Source organism: Mus musculus, chromosome 1, assembly GCF_000001635.26.
Source record: "Mus musculus strain C57BL/6J chromosome 1, GRCm38.p6 C57BL/6J".
In the NCBI taxonomy this organism is placed as follows: domain Eukaryota; kingdom Metazoa; phylum Chordata; class Mammalia; order Rodentia; family Muridae; genus Mus; species Mus musculus.
In genome coordinates this window covers 87,542,865-87,569,224 of record NC_000067.6, presented here as the reverse complement: position 1 = coordinate 87,569,224, position 26,360 = coordinate 87,542,865, and the positions used below count along the sequence as shown (strand labels likewise).

Here is a 26,360-nt window from a genome sequence, read left to right as displayed (position 1 = left end):
ATAGTCCAAACCAAGCGGAGTCTCTAGTTGCTAAGCTATTCCCTAGGCTTACCTGTCTTTGGACATCCAAATAATGTCTGTCTTGGCAAAGAGGTGGTCTGTGCACCCTGGCTCTGCTAATAGAGAAGAAGGGGAAGAAGTCTGCAACCAGAGAGATGCTTGGGGACCCCAGAGAAAAGGATGACCTTAAGTGGGTAGGCTGGTGCAGGCTGGTGCAGGCTGGTGCAGGCTCTACTCCCTCATCTTTAAATGACAGAAGCTGGGAAAGCCCTTTCCAGAAGCCATAGTGAGTGATGAGTCAAGGATAGGACCAGGTGTCACAAACTGTCCAGCCTTGTATCTGAGGCCTGAGTGAACAGAGGCAATCTTTGGTTGCCTTGGTGATGGGTCCTGGGCCTACTGCAGATCTGAGCCTGCATCATTTCCCCATGGACCCTCTCTGCTTGGAAGGTACCCAAGATACTTGTGTGAGCAGGGAAGGTAGAGGTTTGGAGAAAAACCTCGAGGTTGGAGAGACACCATGGAAGGGGCAAGGCAGTAGCAGCCCTGGGCCAGGAGCAGGTGGTGTTGCAAGGTAGGGCTGAGCAAGGAGAAGCAATCCGAATCTGGGGCCTTGGTACCTTGTTGGTAGCGCCCCAAGCGGTCACAGATGGGAACTGACTTCCCACAACCCAGCATGAAGTAAGTACTTGATGAAATTTACTTAAGTGGCTCTGACTCCTGGGAAGGGGCTATGCTCAGCCTCCGATTCCCTTTGGCAACATAGCTAAGGAAAGAAAAGGCGAGGGTGAACAGAGAGGAGACAGAAGGACCAGGAGGGCCTAGAAAGGCATTTTTAAAGTTGTCAGTATGAATGTGCTGGTTCAAACCTGTAATTCCAGCACAAGACAGAGGTAGGGGTGGGGGTGGGGGCATGGTCAGGAGGACAGAGGCATAGAGATCCCTACAAGTCAAAAGCCAGTCTGGGCTCTGCAGCAAATTCCATCCCAGACAGGACTGTGTAGCAAGATCCTATCTCAAACAGACAACAAACCAAAACTATGACAGAAACCAGAAAAGCATATGGTAAGAAGGGAAGAGCTCAGAGTCAGTCAACAAAATACTTGTTGCATAACTGTAAGGACCTGCGTTCAATCCCCAGAACCTACGTTTAAAAATGCATGTTGTGTCATGGGCTTGTAATCGCAGTGCTGCGAAGACAGAGATAGGAGGCTTGTCAGTCAGCCATCTTAACCCACTTGGTGAGTTCCAGTCCAGAAGTCAGGGGTCTGAGGAACAACACCTGAGGTTGTCTCTGGCCTGTCCATACACAAACACGCACCCTCCTGCCCACAAGTACACCCACATCTCAGTTGTCAACAGGAGCAAGACACATGTGTTTTATTATGAAGGTCTCAGCGTGGTCATTTTCTGGGTCCCCAGGATGTACTGGTTTTCTTTCCATTAGCTCTTAAGAGAAGGTCCTGGTGCCTGGAAGGCTGTCCTGAGGCTGAGGAGTCCTTTCTGCTCAGATCAGCCCTCAGTCAAGGCTGACCAGTTGGGAAGGTCTGGTCAGGGCTGGACAGGACTGGAGGGTGCAGGCTCCAGAAAGTGTGCAGCCTATTCCTAAGGAATGCACTGATGTGAAAATTCCAGGAAAAAAGAAAAGAGGCAGGTGGACAGGGGTCAGAACAGAAGATTCTCCGGGGAATTGAGGCAAAGATGCTGGGGAGGGAAAGAGGAAGCAACAGAGGTGGGGCAGGATTCAAAAATGAGAGGCTGGAACCCCTCTCACCTCCTCCTCCAGTTTCTGGCTTTCTCAGGGGCCTTTGAGATGCGACCAGCGGGGACAGGGAGAGGCTGGTTTAACACGATCTCTGCTGGAGAAAGCAAGTGTGACAGATTACTGCGGCACCTCACCTCATACACTGAGTGACTATCGATCATTGCTCCCAACATGAGAGACAGCTGTCCTGGGACTCATCCAGTAGATAGAGGGACCTGGCCTCAGGGACCGAGCATGGGGCTCTCAGCATCTCAGGTGTGATTTGGCCAGAATTACTATTTCAAAGCTCACTTAATAACTTCTGGTTATGTGTGTGTATCCTTTCCCTTAATTCTGTTCCTCTAGAGACTCTTGACTAAAACAGCTCCCAACATTAAGAAGAGGGGAGTTTATTTATGGCTTTAGGAATTGTGATTTAGGAATTGGGACTTTGGGGAATACACAGACTTAAAAAACAAAAACAAAAGTACAATGAAAAGACACAGGTGCAAAAATGTCAGGGAAAGCACACTTTGGATTCTGAGGAGGAACAGGGGTTGCTTGGCCAAAGAAGACACAGACAAGAAGACATCAGCAGAGTGGCCATGCCCACAGATCCAGAGTCCCCCAAGTTCTAGGTTTGCAGGGCAGGCCTTGGGGCGTAGTGCATTTATTCAGCGTCGGTGGGTGTACCAGATCCTGTCACAGGTGGAGGGACCAGAGCTGTGAGTTTGTGGACCCCTGCTTAATGACAGTCTCCCGAGTCTACCTTGAAAAGTTCTTCCATGTGGCCGTTGCCGTGATTTTTCCTCTTCTGTTCACGCTCCCAAATGTCAATCATTTGCTTCCATTCATTTTCTATGGTTACAGTCCTAATATTTGTCTCCTCAGAATTCCTTTGCCAAACCCAGAGTGAGGTGGGCATGGAGATGGGAGTCTAGAGGGTATTTAGTGTTAGATGGGGTAAGGATGGTAAGTGCCCATGCTGAGAACAACATCCCTCTAAGAAAAAGAGAAAAACCTCTACTACCACCACCACACACCGAGGGAGGGCCATGTGATGAACAGGAGGGGACATCTGCAAACCATGGGCAGGAACTCACCAGAGCCCCACCATCAGAGCCCCTGACTTCAGGATTTCAGCCCACAGAGCTAGGAAGCTATACTTTTCTGCTAAGCCACCGGGTCCTATATGGTTTTTTTGTGGTAGTCCTGGCAGATGGACACCAATACTGGCCCAGATATTGTCAGACCTCTATGAATCCTACAGAAGTCCCAACAGATGAGTCACAGCTACTCGGATAAGCAAACTGCCCACTCTCAGACTGCCATGAAGACCCAGTGGAGGGAAGTGGTTCTCCATCACTTCCCTGTGTGGCCAGGGGCAGTCCACCATCCAGTCTCAGCTTTGGTCTTCTCTCCACTTTACAAGCCCAGTTCTCCCCTCTTGGCAGGAACAGCCAGCCTTGCCCACAGGTAGGTGTGGCACCTGACAAGGGCTGTGGCCTGAGGTAGCTGCTCATTGGGCCGATTCTTGTACCCAGATTACTCCTCCCACGGATCACACCCTGTCTAAGGGAGAGAACACACAGAAGAGTCCAACCAGCCCTGCTAACCTGTGACCTCTTCTCTTCTCTTCTCTTCTCTTCTCTTCTCTTCTCTTCTCTTCTCTTCTCTTCTCTTCTCTTCTCGTCTCGTCTCGTCTCGTCTCGTCTCGTCTCCTCTCCTCTCCTCTCCTCTCCTCTCCTCTCCTCTCCTCTCCTCTCCTCTCCTCTTCTCTTCTCTTCTCTTCTCTTCTCTTCTTTTTTTCTTTTCTTTCTCTCTTCCTTTTTTTGTTTTGTTTTTGACAGGATCAGATGTAGCTCTAGCTAGACTAGAACTACAGGCTGGCCTCAAAATCAGAGATCAGTCTGCCTTTGCCTCTTGAGTGCTAGGATTAAAGACTTGAGCCATCACATCTAGCTAAGCCCACAGCTTCCAGAACAGCTTGGTCTACAAAGCAAGTTCCAGGACAGCCAGGACTACACAGAGAAACCCTGTCTTGAGAAACCCTGTCTTGAAAAACAAAACAAAAGAAAGGAGGAAGGAAGGACGGATGGACGGACAGAAAATAGGCATATTGAAATGCTAGTTCGTGCTCTAATCTCAGCGCGTGAGAGGATTGCCATGAGGCAAACTTGGGTTATCCAGAGAGTTCTAAATGACTTGGGTTACTGCGTAAAACCTTATCTCAAAAATTAACAATGATTAAGCCAAAGAAAGAATAAGGGTTTTGGAGAGAAGGCTGGGTTCTTTTCCTCCCTTCTGCCTTCGGCTGAGAGGAGCTGCTGCCTTCAGCATGTCCACAGGGGACTGGCTCTCTGTCCAGCCAGTGCCGAGACAGGACACATTTTACTCTGGTACAAATGGAAATCCTCTAATCCCTCGATTTATTTTCTCAAACAACCTTTGCACATTATATATACATTTCACAGCCTTTGACTCTTTCCACACAGAGAAGTAAAAGTAATTTACATAAGTGGACCATTTGTTTAGCTGGGAAGATTTGTTTAAGCCTTGCCCATGCAATGAAAGAGGCACCATGATCTTTCTTAATCCTTGAGCTATCACTGCACAGACAGAAGGAAAAGAGGCCAGACGAGGGCCTGCTCATATTTGGGATGATGGGGGAGCCAGAACATCTCTCTCTGCTGGAGCCTGAAAGAGGGACAGGCCAGTCTCATTAGGTGACACACTGGTGCTCACAATGAGGGACCAACACTGAACCTGGTATCATGAGCTAAGTATGAGGCTTCTTCCTGCATCATGGGTGTGAACCACCCACGGAGACCTGTCCCCAAGTCCTGCCAGGGCATATTGAGAGGCATACCCTTTGTCTCCTTGCCCAGTCTCAGGGGCATTAGAGATCAGAGGAAGAAGAGCGGGTTCATTCCATACCCACTGGGCTGCAGGAGACCTGCCTCACCCAGTGCTCCTTAAGCATCGGGTGAGGGAGCATCCACAGACACACCGAGGGGGCATTTGCACCTGCCTTGTGCTCCTACCCTTAGATCACGCAGGGCTCCCTGTGTGGAGGGCTGCACAGTGTGGAAGGAGGCGTTACTAAGGCTCAGTAGCCTGATGGTCTTGTCCTAGGTCTCTGGCTCTGACCTTTGCTCTCTGGTAAAGGGGACTAAACTTCCCCAGCTGGCGGAGTCTCCTCCTCATCCTGTATGGGTAGCAGGCGCTCCTTTGTGCTGCGACCTGGATTCTAATTCTGTCTCACCCTCTTCCCAGCTGTATGACCTTAGGCAAGTTGCTGAGCGGCTCAGAGTTTTAGAGAGAACCCTTGACAGCCCCTGCCCCATCCCCCAGTCCCAGGCTGTAGTGAGAAGCAAAGGAGTTCCGTGGACAGTTCCTGCAGCCAGCCAGCCTTGAGGATTATGTGGTATGCGACTTAGTGCTTTATTTCCAGAAGGTCCTGTCTTGACCACCACCTTCTGACCCAAGTTGCCACTGTCCCCCAAATTAGTGACAATGTCACTGATAGGGGAAGGGAAGGTCAATTTTTGCTGTCTCTGACAGGAACTTGGAGCCTTCTGGCTATGATCTGATCAAATTATACCTGGAAGTTTCTACCACAGGTTTGCACACTCCAGAGAGGACCTGGTTTGACTGATTAGTGTGACAAGCCAGGAGGCCCGATCCCTATATGAGGGGGCACAGCAAAGTTAAACTCTTTTAGCCTACCTGCAAAGACCAGTGTCACAGCAGGACTCTGGTCGGGTCGTGAGATGCCACTGGAGGTACAGAAGTCACATCCAGTGGGACCCTAGGTTTTTGGGTATGAGCATCATCATCGGCGTCGTCATCATCATCATCATCATCTTCATCATCATCATATCAGAGAAACACAATTATAACCGAAGCCAATACAATTTTCTTTCTTGTTTTGTTTTGTTTTGTTTTGTTTTGTTTTGTTGTTTTTGTTCTTTTTAAAAGATAGCCCACAGGGGAGAAAGCACAAAGCTGAACAACTCAACTTGTCCTGGTGCACAATGGAGATGTCTTACGTTTCACAGGACCAATTTTTTTCTCTCTTGTTTGTATAACACAAGCTTCTCCAAGCATGCTCTCTCCATTAGGTGTAGTTCTATAATGACTTTACACAGCATGTGTCTTCAGCATCTATCCTAGTGAGCTTTAACTGCCAACTTGATACAACCTAGAATTAATTATCTGGGAAGGGAGCCTCCGCTGAGGAATTGCTTAGATCAGATCTGCCTGTAACCATGTCCGTGGGGAATTGGCTTGATTGTTAATTGACGTAGGGGGCTCAGCCTACTGTGGGTTGTGCCATTCCCTAGGCAGGTGGTCCTGAACTGTGTAAGAAAATTGTTAAGTGTAAGTTAGCTTGTGAGCCAGCTAGCAAGCAGCTTCCCCCATGGTCCCTGCTGTACTTCACTGACTGTGAAGTGAATTGCTTGGACAAAGGTAATGTGGTATGGAATTGCAAGCAGGCCTGCCTTATGTTTCTGCCTTGACTTTGATGTGGAATTAATTACACATCACATAAACTCATTCTCCCTCCATGTTGCTTTTGGTTAAAGTATCACAACAATAAGGATAAATTAGAACAATACAGTGAATCTCCACCAGAGGTGCGCATTTTCATATTACAGTGAGCCACAGGCCATCTTGAGACAAGAGAGTCCCTTTGTGCTCATGCCAGGGGCTGGATTTAGTGGGCCTCTGTTTAGATTTTCCAGCCTTTCTCTTTACTGACTGTTTCTGTTGTTTTGTATCCCAATTTTTAAAGACCTCACTCTCTAACTTCCTGCTTTACTGTCTGTCACATGCTGCCCCTGAAGGAGGCACAGTGGTGTCTTTTCCAGACAGAAAGATTTGCCCCTGAGGACTTCTCAGACATTTGTAATCTGGGACTCCAGACCAGTATCCCTGAGTCAAAACGCATGCGTTAACTCTCCAGAGGACCCTGAGGGCACCAAGGTGAGAGCCAAGTCCATGGCGATTGAGAACCAAGTATAATCAGGCAATGCACAAGCATCCTGGGCATATCTCACAAGCGCCTCGCATAGCGTCCTGGGCAAATCTCACAAGCGCCTCGTATAGCATCCCCAGTATACAAAGACCCTTGCTGTAAGCAACCTCATCCTTGAGGGCAGGGAGGAGACACTGGGAAGCTTCTGGGAGAGCAATTCTGAATGCCTTTGGAATTTGGGTCTGGTTCCCCCAGTGTGTTCAGCTATCGGTAAACATTCAGCAATCTGCACACTTAATTCGCACCGTGAGCTAGTGGGTTACGTCCACTAACCTCTTTTTGATTTGTTTTGGTTCGGTTCTGATTTTGGTTTTGGTTTTTCAAGACAACGGTTTCTTTGTGTAACTCTGGCTGTCCTGGAACCATTTTATAAAACTATGGTGGCCTTGAACTCAGAAATCCACCTGCCTCTGTCTCCCTAGTGCTGGGATTAAAGGCATTTGTTTTAATGTTAAAAAACACATGTGAGAAGTGCAGGCATGCCTTCACCCTGAAGCCTAATCACAGGGGAAGGACCTAGGGGTTCCCCGCATGCTCCAGAGACTAAAACACTGGGCATTCTTTTATCCTTGGCTGAAGCATTATTTTTCCCACAAATTCAACCAAAAATGGCCTCAACAGATGACAGGCTAGGCCGGCTAATTAAAACCAGAGAGAAACAGCTCAAACTAATGCTGCCATTTTTGGTAAATGTGTCTGCCCTACTTCGGCTTCGAGGATACCAGTTACAGAGGAGGGAGAGGTCCTCATTCAATCGCCAAAGAGGGCATTCACAAACTTCATCCTAGAGCAGCCTTGCTCAACCAGTGGGTGGTGACCTCTTCGGGAGGGCAGTGTCAGATGACCCTTTCACAGTGTCATATATCAGATGTCCTGCATATTAGATAGTTGCATTACTGTTCATAACAGTACATCCATAGCATACAGAAGTAGCAATGAAAATCACTTTATGGTTGGGGGTCACTACAGCATAAGGAACTGTACAAAAGGGTTGCAGCATTGGGAAGGTTCAGAACCACTGTCCTGTTAGGGTCCCATTGAGTCAAGATAGAAAGATAAGGGAAATCACAGGGACCTGAGAAGAGAAAGGAGCCCTTCTCTCTGAGGTCTGGTTGAAGCTTCTCACCAACATTCCAGCACAGTTAACTGGAAGCCTACAATTTTCTAGAAACATCACCACAAAACCCTAAGGGAAGGAAGCATACTAAACATACTACATACCTTACTCGATTCTAGTGGCTCCCGGTTTTATCTTATCAGATATAGCTCTCCATAAATGGAGTCACCCTATAGTCTCTATTATCAAGAGACAAAAGAGGAGAGGAGGAAAGATTTCCTAGCAACCTTTGCAGATGGAGAGCCATCAAATGCTGTATGGGGCTAACAGCAAGACAGCCAACCATGACTGTCCCTTGCAGAGTCTGTGCCACACTCAGGTATGTCTTATATCTTTCTGGGTGTCTCTCTTCCTCCTAACCCTCATAATCGAGCCTACACTGAAATATCTTCAATAAAAATGGTCAACTCTGCTTCAAGCTAGGTAGGTCTGAAATCCTTTCCTCCATCAGTCATGAAAGGGGCTCCCTGAAAGATTACAGGATTTGTGAGGCTGACAGAGATGACAGCAAAGAGCTATGACTGTCCCCTCACTGCTGATACCATGGGACATGTTTTTATTCTAGTGTTGGGGAAAGAACAGGGCTTTGCGTGCTATAGAATGGGAGGCAGAGGGCTCTATCCGTTCAGCTGTAGGATAGAACAGACTCACATCTGCCCCTTGTTTTGTATTTGTGCCTGGGTCTAATCAAGCCTAGAATAACCTGGAACTCTTGATCCTCCTGCCTCCACCTCCTAGTGCTGGAACTGCAGGTGTATACCCAGCGTAAACTATTCTTTTGAGGAGAATCTTGGCTCTGCTGAGGGTTCCTGCTCCTCCTCCCATGCTCTGTTCAGACCCGCAGCTGTCTTGACTCACAGACAAGCTGTAATGGTTTGAATAGGTTTGGCCCTCACAGACTCATGTGTATGAATGCTTGGCCCCACAAGGGATGACACTATTAGAAGGTGTGTTCTTGTTAGAATAGGTGTGGCATTGTTGAAGGAAATGTGTCACTGAGGGGCTGGGCTTTGAGGTCCTAAGCTTATGTTTCGCCCAAGGCACAAGAGCCAGTCTTCTGGTTGCCTTCGGAACAAGATGTAGAACTCTCATCTCCTCTAGCGCCATGCCTGCCTGAATGCTTGCCATGTGTCCTGCTGTGATGCTAATGGACTGAACCTCAGGACCAGTAAGCCAGCCCTGATGAAATGTCCTTCTTTATAAGAGTGGCCTTAGTGATGGTGTCTTTTCTCAGCAATGGAAGTTCTAAGACAGAAGCCTCCTCTACGTACCTAGGAGCTTCATCTCAAGATAATCACCACCAAACCCTGGCCAGACATTCTGCTCCAGGGCAGGTAGAGCTCTGCCCATCCCTCTTTACTGGGCTCCTCTAAGATTGCTCCTGGATTAGTCTTTAGCAAGCTCGTATTAACCCTAGTTTGTTCCTCTATGGCAGTGCAGCAACAGGAGACCCTAAGAGGCTTATGCAGGGAGAGGCCAGGCAGAGGTGGGGAGTGGTACTCACTGGCTCCCAGCTTCACACCCAATGACACACTGTTGCTGGAACCTTGTACCACAAGATTTGGGATCTCTAGACTCTTTAAAATACTTGGTACTTTGAAGAAACTCTTTCGGTTCCTTTGGAACTTACTTGATTTTGTGGATTTAAATGGATTTTCCCCCTACAACTGTTAATCCATGTTCTAAACTTTTATTGGTGTCTTTTTTTTAGGGACAACCTAATTGAGATTTCATACAACCCACCCACTTAGAATGGACAAGTCCATGGCTATTGTATAACTCTCACCTACTTTCTGTCTCTGTGGAGTTTCCTGTCACAGATGTGTCATCTAGATGCAACCTGTAATGTGTGTCCCTTTGTGAATGGCTTCCTGCATCTGACAAACTCTGTTCAAGTATCACTCATGATACAGAGTGTATCAACACTACTCATGGCTGAATGATATTCTACTATATAGGCACACCACTCTTTATCTGTTAGTCAGTTGATAGACATTTGGGGTATTTCTACCTTTCGCAGTGTTGACTCATTCTGCCACAAACGTGTGCACACAGCTTGCATGCTATGGCTTTGTGAGGAACTCCATACAGTTTTTTTTCCATAATGGCTATAAGGACTTATTCTCATCAACCACAAGTCAAGGTTCATTCTCTCCATGTCCTCACCTGCACATTTGTCTTTTCTAATGACCATACTGACTGAGGTATGTTGGTATCTGGCTGTAGTTTTGATTTGCACTTTCCAGGTGATTAGTGACACTGAACATACATCAGTTGGCCATTTGTATGTTTTGAGAAATGTCTACTTAGGTCCTCTGCTGTGCTTCTTAGTTAGGGTTTTATTGCTGTGAACAGATACCATGACCACGCCAACTCTTATAAAGGAAAGCATTTAACTAAGACTAGCTTACAGTTCAGAGGTTTAGTCCATTATATTCATGGTGAGATGCATGGCAGTGTTCAGGCAGACATGGTGCTAGAGAGATAGCTGATAGTTCTACATCTGAATTGGCAGGCAACAGGAAGAGAGACACTGGGCCTCGCTTGAGCATTTGAAACTTCACAGTCCACTCCCTGCAACACACTTCCTCCAACAAGGCCACACGTACTCCAATAAAATCACATCTCCCATTAGTGACACTCACTCTATATGAACCTATGGGGCCATTTTCATTCAAACCAGCACATACACTTTAAGAAACTGGGCTATCTGTCTTTCTGCTGTTGTTCCTGCTCTGTTGAGTTCTTTGATGCTTAGGATAGCAACCTCTGGCAGTGCATAGCTATGGTAGTGAATGACTCTCAGATGGTTAGGTATTTGAATGTCTGCTTCCCAATTGGTAGATTGTTTAGGAGGGATTAAGAGGTATAGCCTTGGAGGAGGTGTGTCACTTGTGGCTTTGAGGTTTCAACAGCCTATACCAGGCCCATTCTCCCACCCATCCCTCCGGTAACCTGCAACTTGCAGATCTGAAGCGAGCTCTCAGCCACTGCTCCAGCACCATGCCTGCCTGTCCTCTACTCCCTGCCTTGATAGTTATGGACTAACCCTCTGAAACTGTCAGTAAGCAGTTAAGTAATGCTTTCTTTTGAAAGTTGCTTTGGTCATGGTGTCTCCTCACAGCACCAGAGTAGTAGCTAAGACAACAGCTGATGAACAATCCCTTCCTTTCTGTGAGTTTTCCCTCCGTTCTGCTATTTGCTGCCTGTGTCAGAAAGAAACTCATCGGTTGGATCAAATCCTTTTGGTGTGTTTTTGCTTTCGTAACCCATGTTTCAAGGTCAGATCCAATGTCATGCCTCATTTCTCCTGTGTCGTCTTCTAGTATTTTCATAGTTCCACATCTTACACTCATGACTTTCTCTTTTAGTTGACAATTTGCAGCATAGGCTGAGAGACAGTGTTCAGTCTCAACTACACATGGCTATCCAGTTTCTTCAGCTCCGCTCACTGAAGGGTCTGTCCTTCCTCCATGTGTTTTCATGGAACCTTTGTGAAAAGCCAGCTGGCTGAATTGCTAGATTTAATTCCAGACTCTCTGTTCTGTGACATCTTTTTATGCCAGTACTGTGGTGTTTTGGCTACTATTACTTTGTGGTATAATTTGAAATGAGGCATCCATCTCTTTCTTTTTGCTCAAGATTGATTTGACTATTTGGGATATGTACTGGCTAGTTTTGTGTCAACTTGACACAGCTGGAGTTATCACAGAGAAAGGAGCTTCAGTTGAGGAAATGCCTCCATGAGATCCAACTGTAAGGCATTTTCTCAATTAGTGATCAAGGGGGAAAGGCCCCTTGTGGGTGGGACCATCTCTGGGCTGGTAGTCTTGGTTCTATAAGAGAGCAGGCCGAGCAAGCCAGGGGAAGCAAGCCAGTAAAGAACACCCCTCCATGGCCTCTGCATCAGCTCCTGCTTTCTGACCTGCTTGAGTTCCAGTCCTGCGTCCTTTGGTGATCAACAGCAGTATGGAAATGTAAGCCGAATAAACCCTTTCCTCCCCAACTTGCTTCTTGGTCATGATGTTTGTGCAGGAATAGAAACCCTGATTAAGACAGGATATTTACTGTTATGTATGATTTTGTTTCTGGTATTTTAGCAGAGTTTACTGAACCTATGCCCACTTAGGGTGGTATTCACTCATTCTCTGAATCCAGGAACACATGTTATCTTTCCATTTATCTGTATCTTGTTCAGTATCTCTCATCGATGCTTTGCTCTTTCTACTGCAGGGATCATCTATAGCCTTAGTTAAATTTATTCCTGGATGAGGGCTTCATAGATATAAATGGGATTTTTTTTCCTAATTTGTTTTTCGGATAGTCAGTGAAGTGTACAGATAGGTTGCTGAATTGTATAGGTTGGTTTTTGCAGTTTTCAACTTTATTAAAATGATTTACTAGTTCTAACAGTTTTATAGCAGCATTTTTAGGATATTCTCTCTGTATGATCACATCCTAGCCAAATTGGGACAATTTAATACCCTCCTTCTCAGTCTGGAGGCCTTAATCACTACAGCTGGGACTTCCAGCACTAAGGCCGATGCGTTGGGAAAGGGCACCCTTATCTTTCCCCAAGTCTTAGGAGAATTGCTTTCTATTTCCCATTCAGTTCCATCCTCAAAAACGTTAAAAGCTAGAACCACTATGTAATACAGAAAGCCTGTGTCTGGGCAAATGCACAAAAGAGATAAAATTAAGATGTCAAAGGATTGTCTTACTTCATTGCTATTCATAAAAGCCAAACTATGAACCAACCTACGTATCCACCAATATTTAGGAGCAAAATAGGGCAAAAGGACATTATGGGGATATATGCAGTGCAATACTATCCAGACATAAAGTAGGGGGAATGGGTGTCCTTGTCATCATGACAAAATTAGTTGAATGAGAAGGATATTATGTGACACAAAGTAAGCCAATCACAGGAAGACAGACATCCTCTGTTCACACTCACAGGTAGTGTGCTAGCTAGGTTTTTTTCCAAGAGAACAAAAGCTATAGTATTTTGGAAGAGGGAACTTCAACTATTAAAACGTTCCCACTAGACTAGCCTGTGAGCAAGGCTGTGGTATTTTTCCTTAATTTATGATTGACGTGGGAGGGCCCATCTCTATGCTTACGATGCCACCCCTGAGCAGGTGGTCCTGGATACTAAAAAGACGAGCTGAGCATGCCATGAGAGCAAGCCGGAGAGCAGCACTCCTCCATGGCTTCTGCATCAGCTCCTGCCTCCAGGTTCTGCCCTGTTTGAGTTCTTGTCCTGGTGTCCCCCAGTGATGGACTTCCTTCCCTAAGTGCTGTGGACCCCTGAGCTGAAACTTTCCCTAACAAATTGCTTTTGGTCTTGGTGTTTCATTACAGTAGTAGAAACCCTAAGACATGTAGGACCCTATCTCTTAAAAGAATTAAGCCAGTTATGGGGTTTTGTTTTGTTGTTTTGTTTTTTGAGTCAGGGTCTCTTTCTGTGTAGCCCTAACTATCCTAGAACTAGCTTTGTAGACCAGGCTGGCCTCGAACTCACAGAGATTCATATGCCTCTGCCTTTGAAGTGATGGGATAAAAGACATGCGCTATCAGCTGAGTGAAGTCAGTTTTAGAAAGACAAACGTTGTATGTTTTCTCTATGCACTTTATATAGATGCATGCAGTAGTGCAGGCATGTATGGTGTGAAAGTAGAAACAAAATATTGTCCCAATGAGAACTAACAGAAGTTAGGAGAGGGGAATGGGACTTGTGGGACCATGCTCAATGTATAACACACAGGTGTGTGAACTGCCCTTTTGTAACACGGTATCATATATACGTAACGTAATTTTTTTTCAGCATTGATTTCATAGAAGTTGATAGTGCAATGATTGTAAGAGACTGGGGTGGTTAAGGGACAGGGTTAGAGAAATACTTCAAAAGGTTTACTTTAGAACAGGTAGGGACTGCACACTGTAATTTGGAAAAACTTACAAAGTATGATGCATGTGTTCTCAGCCTAAAATTGCAGCTCCGTAAGAGAGTGTGTTTTGCTGTCCCTGACTTTTCTAGTTTCAGTTCTGTTGCTGTGACGAGTACCTTAACCCTAACCGAAAGCAATTTATGGAAGAAGAGAAAGGTTTTATTTGGCTTCCAATCCCAGGCTACAGTTCGTCATTTCCAGGAAGTCAAGACAGGAACTCATACAGCCCCAGTCACATCACCTCCATAGTCAAGAGCAAAGAGAGGATCAATGCACAGATTCTTGGTTGCTTGCTTTCAGCTAGCTGTTTTCTCTCTAATACTATTTAGAAGCTCCCTGCCTAGGGAATGGTATCACCACAGTGAGATGGGTCTTCCTTTATCAATGGACAGTCAAGATAATCCCCCAACAGACATGAGCACAGGCCAACCCATTGCAGATGTCCCTCCCTGAGACTGTCCCTAGGTTATTCTGGCTTGTGCCAAGTTAACAATGAGCAGTAACCATCCCAATGACAAAACTCTTCAATGGCATCTGCTAATTAAAAGTCAAAAGATGGTAGGGGGATAGCTCAGTGACAAGGTAGCGTTGCATTCTTTTGCTGAGATGAAGCAAAACCATCCCTCTGGCTTAGCCTGGGTCTGATGCTTTGGCCACGGTTTGTCTGAGCCTTCTCCAGCTCCACTGGAGACCGTGGTTCCCAGCCACATGCATACCACGGAGCTTTCTATGGCTTGGGCAACCAGTTGTCTGTTCCAGTGACCACTCAAGCTGACCTGTGGGCTCTGGGGAGCCCTCAGAGAGCTATGGGGTTTTATGCAGTGGCTGCTCTAAAAGCCAAACACAAGTCGAGGTGACCTGATTTCTTCAAGGGCACACCAGGTCAGGGTCTCTTTGAGTCCCTTTTATGAAGTCTTCTAGCAGATTCCTGCTTCAGAAATCCCACAAGCCACAGTCAGCTGCACTGCTGTGGATATCCGCACCCCCAGGGAACACTGGTGCGGGAACAAAATGGACAGTTAATACTCTAGGATCCTTGAACCCTGCGACTACACAGCTGGAAACCTCTCCCTACTTGGCCTTTGTACAGGAACCTCTGAGCCTTCCCAGGATTTCCTTTGATCTCTCTCTTTCCCCCCTCCCCCTCCCCTCCCCCTCCCTCCCTCTCATATGGTATTCACAGAAAACCAAAGCCAAACTCCTCCCTTCTTCCTCGTCTTCATATTTATTTTTATTCATTCATTTATTTATTTATTGGAAGCACGGCAGTCCAGGCTAGCCCTCTACTCTCCTTCTGCCTCAGTCTCCCAAGTGCTGTGATTACAGGCACATGCCCCAGTTCCTGTATGACTTGTTATTCTGATGTATAAACCATGACTATGACTTTTTTTCAGATATTTTCCCTGTCCACTCATCCATCAGTGGTCACTGTAAGCCCAGAGCAACCTTTGATTTTTATAAATTGACTCAGACATTTGTCACAGTAAGGGAAAGCTGAGGGGCATAGCTTGGTGACCCTGACCCCCCCTAGCAAACAGAGAGGACACTGGGAGTTTTCCTGGTCCTTCTCATGGACTCAGCTTCTAGTTTCATTTCCTGACTCCTCCTGGCCTGCCTCTCCCTTTAGCCTCTTCTGCTTCCACCACCAAATCAAACATTCGTCCCTCCAAATCCCCAAATCCAGAATGTCCTAATCTCAGGCTCTCTGAAGAGCTGATTGCAAAAGCTCAGCATCTGGAGTTTTTCTGTGACTGTAGCATTTGAGGGTTTTGTTGTTGTTGCTGTTATTGTTGTTGCTGCTGTTGTTTTAAGTTTTACACTCTGCAGTTTGTCTGCTGGGCCTCCTGCCTGCCAGGCCTGCAGGCTTCCTCCCTCAGAGCCTTCTCCCAGGTCTTCCTCCTCATCTCCCACACTGGCTCTGTGCCCTTGGACCTCGGCAATCCCAGCCCTACTCAGCCCCACTCTTGCCAACAGGGATGTCTGGTTTGCTCCTGCCCTCTGGCTTTGTTTCTTCCATCCCACAGTTCTCCGGCACCTCCGTTCTTTTAGATAGGAATCCACTCAAGCTTTCTGTGCCAGCTCACCAAGAAGAGGTACCATGCATGCACCTCTTGTCTTGCACATGTCCCCTCTGCTGCTACTCCACCCCGGTCTGTAGACTACAGGGACCTGTAACAGACAGCCGCCAGGCAGTCGATGCTAGCTAGTTGAGACTAGGGGCTGGGATGTGGCTTGGTTCTTAAACCCCAATGTGTTTTACTTTCTTTACCAAAGAAAGGCATGGCTTGCATTAGAAACTAGGATTGGGGCTGCAGTGTGGCTCAGGAAAGAGTGCTTGCCTAGCAGGCTGGAGGCATTAGGTTTCATCCACTGTAGCACAAAACTCAAAGCACAAAGAAACTACAATTGCTAAGTGAGTATTACCCAAACTGTTCTGGACCTTGTCACAACAATGTTCAACTTCAGCCCCTCTGCCAAATGGATCATCTATCTATCTATCTATCTATCTATCTATCTATCTATCTATCCATCCATTCATCCATCCTTCCATCCATCTCTATCTCTATCTTCCCCTCTCTTTCTTTCTCTCCATCTCTCCTCTTGAGTTTGCCTCAAGGAAAACTAGTGTCCTTTCATTCTCCTCCTTCCAGAGTCAACAAGTACTGCTTAGAAAGGTTTTTGTGTGTTGTTCCCTGGATGCCTTCCTGGCTTCCTTCCTCAGGTGTCTGCTCAAGCATAGAAGAGTCTCCTCCCTGAGCCAGCAACCCCACCTCACACACCAGAAAGAGAGTCTCATCTCCCCTCAAGCATCAAGAGCACCTTCTGCACTGGCCCTGCTCTTGGGTGTTTCTCACCTCGCAGCTCTCGGCATCCTCCCTTCTGCCTCCCAAGTCCACACTGAGCCTACATGACCACAAGTAGTTAGGGCTTTCCCCACAGACAGAGCTGGCTAGCTTCCAGGCCATACTATGACCTCCACCCCCATCCCCTTCCCCACCCCCACCCTTTCTTTAAGGCCACCTGTGCTCCTGCATGGTCAGCATACTGTTCTGGGTCCCTTCTCTGAGGAGACTCATTGAGGCCTCAGAGTTGCTCACTGAACGTGAGCTCTCACACACATATTCCTGATCTTCCTCGGATGGTGTGGGCACAGTTTAAACAACTGACACCAGGAGATGTCACCCACCTAGGATCTCCTGGCCTCCTGTGACCTGCTCTTTACCGTCCCTTTCCCTTGCAGCCCCTTGGTCCTTCTGGTGGCCCCTGTGAGCCTTGGAGGCTGAGCCTCATCTTTTTGGGCTATCTAATACCCAGAGCGGCCTACTTCTTTTTTTGAGACAGGGTTTCTCTGTATAACCCTGGCTGTCCTCGAACTCACTTTGTAGACCAAGCTGACCTCGAACTCGGAAATCTGCCTGCCTCTGCCTCCCAAGTGCTGGGATTAAAGGTGTGTGCCACCACTGCCCGGCCCTACTTCTTAAGTACTTTGTGTGACTCTAATGAAGGCCTTCAGCTCTAAGGAGGATTCATTCCTATCTCTTTACTCCGTGTTGAGATGGAAAGGGATGATAAGGAGCCGTCTGACTGTGTGTCTTGCCTCCTCCTCCTTCCCGTCCCAGCCCTCCACTTCTCCGGACCTCCATCTGCCCCTGACCTGTGGTATTTCTCACACCCAGCTACCGTGAAGGACAGCAGCAGGTATAGCTCACTTAGTTGGTTTCTCCATCTCATATCTGCTGCAGTGTTGGGGTTCTGTCCTCTAGGGCTTTGCTCGAGGGTGGCCACAGGCTGGAAAAATGAATGTGTACAGAGAACCTGTCATCAATGCAGTCTGGGCTCCAGTGGGACCTCTTATGTCAGAATCTGGCCTTAAACAAGAGCCCTGGTGATTTCTTGGGGTGTCTGAAGGGATCCGGGTTAGGATCCCTGTCTGCTCACCGGGCCCTCTCATCTCACAAACTGGCTTCATGTGACATAGCCAGGCCTGTAGCCAGCTCCCTGCCCCACCTATAACCTTCCCTCCAAGAGTCCTGATCTCCAGGCCTCTGACTCACCAAGGAGGCCCTGCGCACAGCTCAGCTCTGAGCCTTGTCAGTCACTTTTGGCTTGCAGTCTCCAAGCACCAAGGCGTATAAATGGTGGCCACGCCTGCCTCTGACTCACCACACCTTCTCCCCATAAGGACTACATTCTCCCCAACTATGAGTCAGAAACATGGGGTGTGGTCCTGGCCACACCAGTCACCAATGGTATGGCCTTGGATACATCACTGGTGTGTTAGAGCTGCAGCTTCCTGCCTACCAGGGGGAGATTAATGACTATGGACCTCATAGGGTACTTGTGGGCCTAACAAAGGTCCTTCACGGATCCACTGTTACTGCAGGCAGCAGAGGTTAACCATGCACAGCTGTGTGCTCAGCAGGGCGCCAACAGCAAATCCTCCAACCCAAGTCCCAACCCTAAAGAGCAAGGAACAGGGAGGAATATAAGGATGTGTGTCCCAGGCCAGCAGACACTTAGTGATGTTTGCTGAGAAACTGAAAGCTTCTCCCTCAGCTCTTCCTTACTTCCGTTCACAGATCTCTACCCAGAAGTCATACCTGAATCAGAAAGACCCAGGGCTCAAAGCTACTTAGGATTCTAAGGGGAACTTTAGATGATCAAGTGGATGGGCCAAGGGCTGTTGGACTTTCTAGCAGTTAGTAAGTATAGAATAGCAGTTACAACAAGATTCCAAACTTGGTCCTTGATTGCCTGCAGTGTTCCGCCAGTGAGGTATAAATGAAACTGACTTCCATATAGTTTTATAGATTATTCCTATTTTGCTCTCTGTGTCTTCCAAAGATGGTGGGATCTGGAAATATATTTTCTCAGGGTTCACAGCTCCTCTCTCTCTCTCTCTCTCTCTCTCTCTCTCTCTCTCTCTCTCTCTCTCGGTTTTTCGAAACAGAGTTTCTCTGTATAACCTTGGCTGTCCTGGAACTCACTTTATAGACCAGGCTGGAAATCCAAAAATCCACCTGCCTCTGCCTCCTGAGTGCTGAGATTAAAGGTGTGCACCACCACGCCTGGCTTAGCTCCCATCTCTTAGAGGAACTGGCTGGAATAGCTTTTGATCTACCTCTGGTCCTTGTGGCATCCTCAGCTTCCCTAGATCACAGAACTTTAGCCAGAAGATGCTGTAGAGCATAAGACTCACCCCCACCCCCACCCATCTCCATCTACCCCCACCCCCACCCATCTCCATCTACCCCCACCCCCACCCATCTCCATCTACCCACACCCAACCCTAACAGACACAGTCTCCTAGACAAGAAACTGAAACTTGACTTGGCCAATGTTAAGGCAGCTGGATGTGGAGATTTGAACCCAGGTCCTGGCATGAAGTTCTGAGGGGGTCCACATGTCTGTAACAGCATGCAGTGAATACTGGTGACCAGCAGTGACCAGACAATGGTGGACAGATTTGAAAATATGGACCAACAGGACAAAGAGGTCATTCATCATCACCTAGCTTTACCTCCATGGCTGTCAGGGAAAGATACCCAGGAGGGAACCTTCACCATGATTACCAGGGGCTCTGATGGGATGCAAGGGAGCTCACTGGGAAAAGGAACTGTGTGCTGATGGGGTATCCCACGAACTGTGCATATTGGTCAACTCATAAAATACAGTCTAAACACAGTCTACTTTTACTCTATGTAAATCTAGTTTCAATTTGTAAAAATGCAGCTTTAAATGACATATAAGCCACTTCTCTCTGTGACAAAATACCTGGAACTTAAGGGAGGAAGAGAAGTCACGACAGCAGACGTGAGCGTGAGGCAGCTGGATGGTCACATGGCATCCACAGTCAGGAAGCAGGAAGCAATGAATGCTGGCGCGTAGCTCGGTTTCTCCTTTTTACTCAGCCCATGATGTTGTTGCCTCTATTTAGGGTGAGACTAACACTAATCTGATCTAGATAACCCCTCACAGACACCCAGAGGTCTGTCTCCCCTGTGAGCCTGGCAAGCTGACAGCTGAGATCGGCCATAGCCCTGATGTTACTATCATGTGGTGACAATTGCTAGGGACTAAGTAAGTGCAGTCAGGTACCCAACCTGCAGATATCCCTGGAAGAACCAATGTGAGATGAGGCAGGCAGCCTGGGGAGGAAGTTAGGTCATTGAAAACACGCCTTTAAAGGGAATGTTGGGGTCCAGGCCCCTTCTGGGCTTTTCCCTCCACCTTCCATGAGGTGAGCAATTTCCTTCCCAAGTGCTCATGCCACAATGTGCTGATTCATTGCACAGCTAACGCACTATGGGTTCAGATCTGTAGGATTATGAATCAAAGAGATCCTTTTTTAAGATAGGGTCTCATTATGTGTATCCCTGGCTCATCTGGAACCTAACTTACCATATAAACCATTCTAGCCTTGAACTCACAAAAAACCTGCCTGCCTCTCAGGTGCTGGAATTAAAATGTGTGCACCACCACACCCAGCTCGTATAAGGGCTTGATCTCTGTTATTTTGTCATAGCGACAAAAATCAAACTGATACAATTGTAAGAATAATGACCTTGAAGTTAAAATGCCCATGTTAGGGCTTCAGGATCTTGCCCGATCAGAGGAGAAAGATGACAGCTAGGTTGTCAGTCCTGCTATGGGCTCTCCTTAACCTGACACCCTGAAACCCACATGGTCTAACCCAAAACTGGCCCTACCCACATCTCTGACAGGCCTCACCATCCTGTCACCCTGGCCACCAGCATCAGAGCTCTGGCTGTGTTTTCCCCCATGAGTCCTCATCCCAGATTCCTTCCTCTCCCAGACCCTGGCCGAGGTATCCACCTGCCACACCATGCCGCACCTTAACATGGTTACTGTGCCACTAGACTTCAGATCCTGATATCTGCTGGATCAGTCACTTCAAGGACCTACAAAATTCAGAATGGCTTCCATGCTGTACCACACACACCTAGACACACCTCTCCTGGGGATTCCCTTCTGCTTGGCTCAGATCCAGCTTTGAACGGAGCACACAGCCTCAGCGGAGGAGCTGGGGTGGGAGGAGAGGCAGTGCAGGCTGGAGGAGAAGAGAGATGTCAGGATAGGTGGGTACCACTGAATCCTCACATGTCCCCATGCAGCTGCTCCTCCTGAGGAAAGCTCGGATCCACCAAGTCCCTGCTTTTCTATTTAGCTATAGTTTTCATCTCAGCCCTCCATTTCTGCTCCCAGAGGACAGAGAGGCCCAGTTGCTCCGGATTCACTGATTCCTGTCCCCCTGTCCCTGCAACCTGAGCGCTTAGTCTCCACTACAGAACCTCGGCAGGGTCCCCTGCTCATCTGGCTCAGACAGATGCTTTACTCACTCACTCTAGTTCTTGTCCGTGGCTCAGGAACACTTTAGCTTTTTACTACAGTCACAGCCTTTGTTGACCCAGGCTGAACTTGATGCTACGGGAATCATCCCTTGGCATTGCTAGGATGGGGGTTCCTCAACACGTTGAAAAGTGTCATCCCTTCTGGGAACTCCTCTAAGTGATGGGACATGAATGGTCTGACCTCAGTGTGGTCTTTTAGCCACTGCAACAACCTTCTCTGGACACCTGAGGTAGCCGCATTACACTTTGCTAGATGGGGACCTCACCGTATTTTCCTGGGTCAAGAAATGATGGGTTCTAGGGTAGTCAGGACTATGTAGAAAGAGACCTATCTCAAAAATAGATAGATAGATAGATAGATAGATAGATAGATAGATAGATAGATAGATGTAAAAATAATCTAAGCCAAGCATAGTGGTGCCCATCTTTAACCCCAGCACTTGAGGGGTAGAGGAAGGCAGATGTCTGTGAGTTCAAGGACAGCTTGGTTTACATCACAAGTTCCAGGCCAGCCACATACATAGTGAGACCCTATATTGAAAACAAAACAAAACAAGCAAAAATGAAATGGTAACCACAGTGGAAGGGGCAGCCCCTGGTCCCCTGGCCCCCCGCAGGTGGCCTTCTAATGCCTGGCCGTGTTGCTCTGAGGTAGGCCCTTCCTCAGCGAGCCCCTGCCTCTTAAGCCCCCCATGCAGCTTGCATCTGCTTGGCTATATGTAGACATGACTGTTCACGGAATGCAAGCATACCTGCAGGCAGGTAGGGGAGAATGTGCTGTCCCTCTGCATGTGACTCCAGTGTATGGGCTCCAGGCTTCGAACCTTGCCTTGGACAAACCCATTCTCTATCTCCAGGGAACCCCTGACTCAGTTGCTGTCCCAAGCATAAGGTGTGCAGTTGGGCTAGAGAGAGCGACTGGGTAAGAAACTGTGTGGGCGGGTCCTGTGTACGGTTCCTACTGTCCCTGTTTTATAGAACAAGGTGTGAGATTGCTTAAGTGTTCCTGAGTCTCTGACCCACACAGAATGCAACGGCAGCTCTGACTCATGACCCAGCAAACAGCTCCTGCATACACAGCTTCTGTGCATGACTTTGGTACCCATAAAGTCTCCATGGCTTTGCCACCCAGGACATTGCCCCACCAGTGTGGTACCCATTCTCAAAAGATGCCCTCAGGTCCCTCAGTACCTCGGATCCCCATCCTGGAAGGAGGTCCACATCTGGAGGGAGCTAGCTTTAACACTATAGTCCTGAGTCACTCTACTGAATCTCCCTTTTCCTGTTACAAGTGTCTTAGTTCGAATGATATGTTAGACAGTTGCCCTATTTGACTCCAGCCCATGGGATGAAGCTTCTTATAGAGAGGCCAGTAGGCCAGCTGGACTTGGCCACCACATGATGAAAGGAAGGGCTCTGTCCTTGCTTTGCTCAGACATAAAGGGACTCTTGTGAGACATCGTAATGCCAGCACTTCCCCTAGCCCTACGGCTGCCTTCCTGCATCTGCCCGACTGTCCCCTCCCTCTGCTCTCCCACAGTTCACTTGCTTTCTGGTGCTCTCTGTGGTGTCTAGAGTTATTCAGGAAATATTTACTTGCAAGTTGGTTACACAAACCTCTTTAAGCGTTCTCCTTAAAGCTCTGCCTATGAATGGGACAAGCAAGCCTCCGTTACACAATGATACATGACTGCTTCCAAATGAGCAGTTTGCACCGTGATTCTTATTGGTGAGGATGCAATTGCTGGGGTGTGCAGATTATCCCAAATCTCATCAAACCTGAGTGGAAAAGGATTCTATCTATGCTCTGAATGGACCGCTTAGCCCAACGACTCTAATTGATAACTGTTCTCTGTCTATTCTAAAGCACTGAAAACTGATGAAGTCAGAGAGGTTGCTGACCCCAGCAGTCCTGTTGAGAAACCATTAAGTCCATTGCCATGGAGACCAAAAACTCTGAAGACTGGGGGAAACCTCAGAGGAAATCAGAGAGCAGCTCACGGAAAAGCAATCATGGCCCAGCTGAGATGAGGCCTGCGTTACCTCCGGAGAACAGGGAGGCACCTGAGACTGGCGAGGAAACTCAAAACGAAGAACCCCGCCGCCTCATCCCAATCCAGAGGCATTCCCTCTTCAATCGTGCTGTGAGACACAGGCACAAGGCCAGGAGCACGTCTGAGCGGAGAGCCAGTGACCAAGCAGGTCAGTAGCAGGGACGCCTGTCATGTGAGTTCTTGATGCTCAGAGTCTCATTAAACAAAAGAGGAACAAAGAGCATTGGAAATGGTCAGGGATGGATCCAGCAAGGATCTAAAGTAGTCACCTTCCCAAAGTGTGACAACACATCCTCTTCTGAGAAAGTGTCACCTCAGTGTCATACAAGACAGACCTCTCCTGAAGAAACCCGATCAAGTTATTCATATATATATATGTATATTCCTAGAATATACATATATATATATACACATATATATTCTAGTAAGAAATTGGCACTGTCTTTCTATATATTCTGGGTCATTTGGGCACACAAATATTTTCTATTCTGTTCCTGTGAATGTGGGATGGCTTCCCAAAGCTTAAGCATGACAACTATCCTCAGAAAGTGTGCTATCCCTAGTGTGTTAGAGGTACAACTCAGCTTTGGGACCAGAGGCTTTGGTGACTATTCAAAAATATTCATTAAACTCTGTACTGGGCACTTTGCAGCCTGAAGCCAAACTACTCCCAATACACATAACATTAAAATATACAGATGTGCACACACACAAGCACATGCATACACATGAGAACTGAGCAGCCCAAAGAAAATATAACATATATCTATCAATACGTCATTTTATATCTTCCAGTGGTCATATTTTTAAAAGTACAAGGAGGGAGGGACTGGAGAGATGGCTCAGTGGTAAGAGCACTTGTTGCTCTTGCAGACTACCAGGGTTCAGTTCCCTGCATCTACATGGTAGGTTACAACCATCCATAACTCCAGATCCATGAAACATTGAAACATGACACCCTTTTCTGACCCTTGTGGGCACCAGGCACCCGTGCAGTGTGCATGCATACATGCAAGCCAAATACCCATACAAATAAAATGAAATAAATAAATCCAAAAGACTTTTAATGGCAAAGAAGTAAATAGTTTATTGTAGTAGTGTATCTTATTAAATATAATAACACTTCCAAAATACTATACCTATACTTACAGTTAATAATCAGTATAACATTTATCAGTGATAAAATAAATCGTTCTTCCTCTCTGTCCCATATTGAACTCGAGTTTGAAAGAGGCGAGTCCGGTCTCAAAATGGAGGGCCATGATCCAAAGGAACCAGAGCAGCCGAGGAAGCTGTTTATTGGTGGTCTGAGCTTTGAAACCAGATGATAGCTTAAGAGAACATTTTGAGAAATGGGGCACACTTACAGACTGTGTGGTAATGAGAGATCCCCAAACAAAACGTTCCAGAGGCTTTGGTTTTGTGTTGAAGAGGTGGCTGCTGCACTGTGTGCTCGGCCACACAAGGTTGATGGATGTGTGGTGGAACCAAAGAGAGCTGTTTCTAGAGAGGATTCTGTAAAGCCTGGGGCCCATTTAACGGTGAAGAAAATTTTTTGTTGGTGATATTAAAGAAGATACAAAAGAATATAACCTGAGAGACTACTTTGAAAAGTATGGCAAGATTGAAACCATAGAGGTTATGGAAGATAGGCAGAGTGGGAAAAAGAGAGGATTTGCTTTTGTAACTTTTGATGATCATGATACAGTTGATAAAATTTTTGTTCAGAAATACCACACTATTAATAGGCATAATTGTGAAGTGAAAAAGGCCCTTTCTAAACAAGAGATGCAGTCTGCTGGATCCCAGAGAGGTCGTGGAGGTGGATCTGGAAGCTTTATGGGTCGTGGAGGAAACTTTGGAGGTGGTGGAGCAAACTTTGGTCGTGGAGGAAACTTTGGTGGAAGAGGTGGCTATGGTGGTGGAGGTGGTGGCAGCAGAGGTAGTTATGGAGGTGGTGATGGTGGATATAATGGATTTGGAGGTGATGGTGGCAACTATGGTGGTGGTCCTGGTCACAGTAGTAGAGGAGGATATGGAGGTGGTGGTCCAGGATATGGAAACTAGGGTGGTGGATATGGTGGTGGTGGAGGAGGCTATGATGGTTAGAATGAAGGAGGAAATTTTGGTGGAGGTAACTATGGTGGTGGTGGAAACTATAATGACTTTGGAAATTATAGTGGACAGCAACAATCAAATTATGGATCCATGAAGGGGGGCAGTTTTGGTGGAAGAAACTCAGGCAGTCCCTATGGTGGTGGCTATAGATCTGGAGGCAGAAGTGGTGGATATGGTAGCAGAAAGTTTTAAAATAAAACAGAAACGGCTACAGTTCTTAGCAGGAGAGAGAGCAAGGAGTTGTCAGGAAAGCTGCAGGTTACTTTGAGACAGTCGTCCCAAATGCATTAGAAGAACTGTAAAAATCTGCCACAGAAGGAACAATGATCCATAGTCAAAAAAAGTCACTGCGGCTTAAACAGGAAACCCTTCTTGTTCAGGACTGTCATAGCCACAGTTTGCAAAAAGTGCAGCTATTGATTAATGCAATGTAGTGTCAATTAGTTGTACATTCCTGAGGTCTTTTATCTGTTGTAGCTTTGTCTTTTTCTTTTTCTTTTCATTACATCAGGTATATTGCCCTGTAAATTGCAGTAGTGGTACCAGGAATAAAAAATTAAGGAATTTTTAACTTTTCAATATTTGTGTAGTTCAGTTTTTCTACATTTTAGTACAGAAACTTTAACAAAATGCAGTTTCGAAGGTGTTTCCTTGTGAGTTAACAAGTAAAGATCGTTGTTAATCACTACTATGTATGAATTTTGCTAAAGTTAACTGTAAAGAAACACCTACTGTCTTGCAGTTTAAGGGGAATCTATTCTCCCCATTTCCAAAACAATGATGAATGGGCACTGACATGTGGAGAGAATAGATATTTGTATGTTTGCAATGTGTGTTTTAGATAATTAGAATTGGGAAATAAAAAATAGCATATTTGTGAATTTAATAGCATTAAGATTACCTTCAAATGAAAAGGATCTCAAAAGTTAAAAAAATAAAATAAATCTAAAAGACTTTTAATG

The 26,360-nt window shown here is 46.7% G+C and overlaps 1 protein-coding gene, 1 long non-coding RNA gene and 1 pseudogene across 3 annotated transcripts in view; 2 read left to right on the top strand and 1 right to left on the bottom strand.

Annotated features, from left to right (window-relative positions):
- Ngef (neuronal guanine nucleotide exchange factor) overlaps window positions 1–26,360 on the top strand; it is a 97,042-nt gene that overhangs the window by 4,646 nt on the left and 66,036 nt on the right. The window contains exon 2 of the mRNA NM_001111314.1: window positions 23,094–23,428. Coding sequence (NP_001104784.1) covers window positions 23,167–23,428 — 262 coding nt within the window. The 5' untranslated portion in view covers window positions 23,094–23,166. The remainder of the gene's footprint in view (window positions 1–23,093; window positions 23,429–26,360) is intronic.
- On the bottom strand, window positions 906–18,164 carry Gm46099. 2 transcript variants are annotated; one of them, XR_003947916.1, is made up of 4 exons: window positions 17,909–18,164; window positions 17,509–17,642; window positions 1,775–1,856; window positions 906–1,617 (listed from the first exon to the last, which is right to left on the bottom strand). It is a non-coding gene; the product is annotated as a predicted gene, 46099 (long non-coding RNA). The 2 variants fall into 2 exon arrangements; XR_001779070.2 differs by having other exon boundaries at window positions 906–1,856.
- On the top strand, window positions 24,509–25,605 carry Gm6153 (annotated as a pseudogene).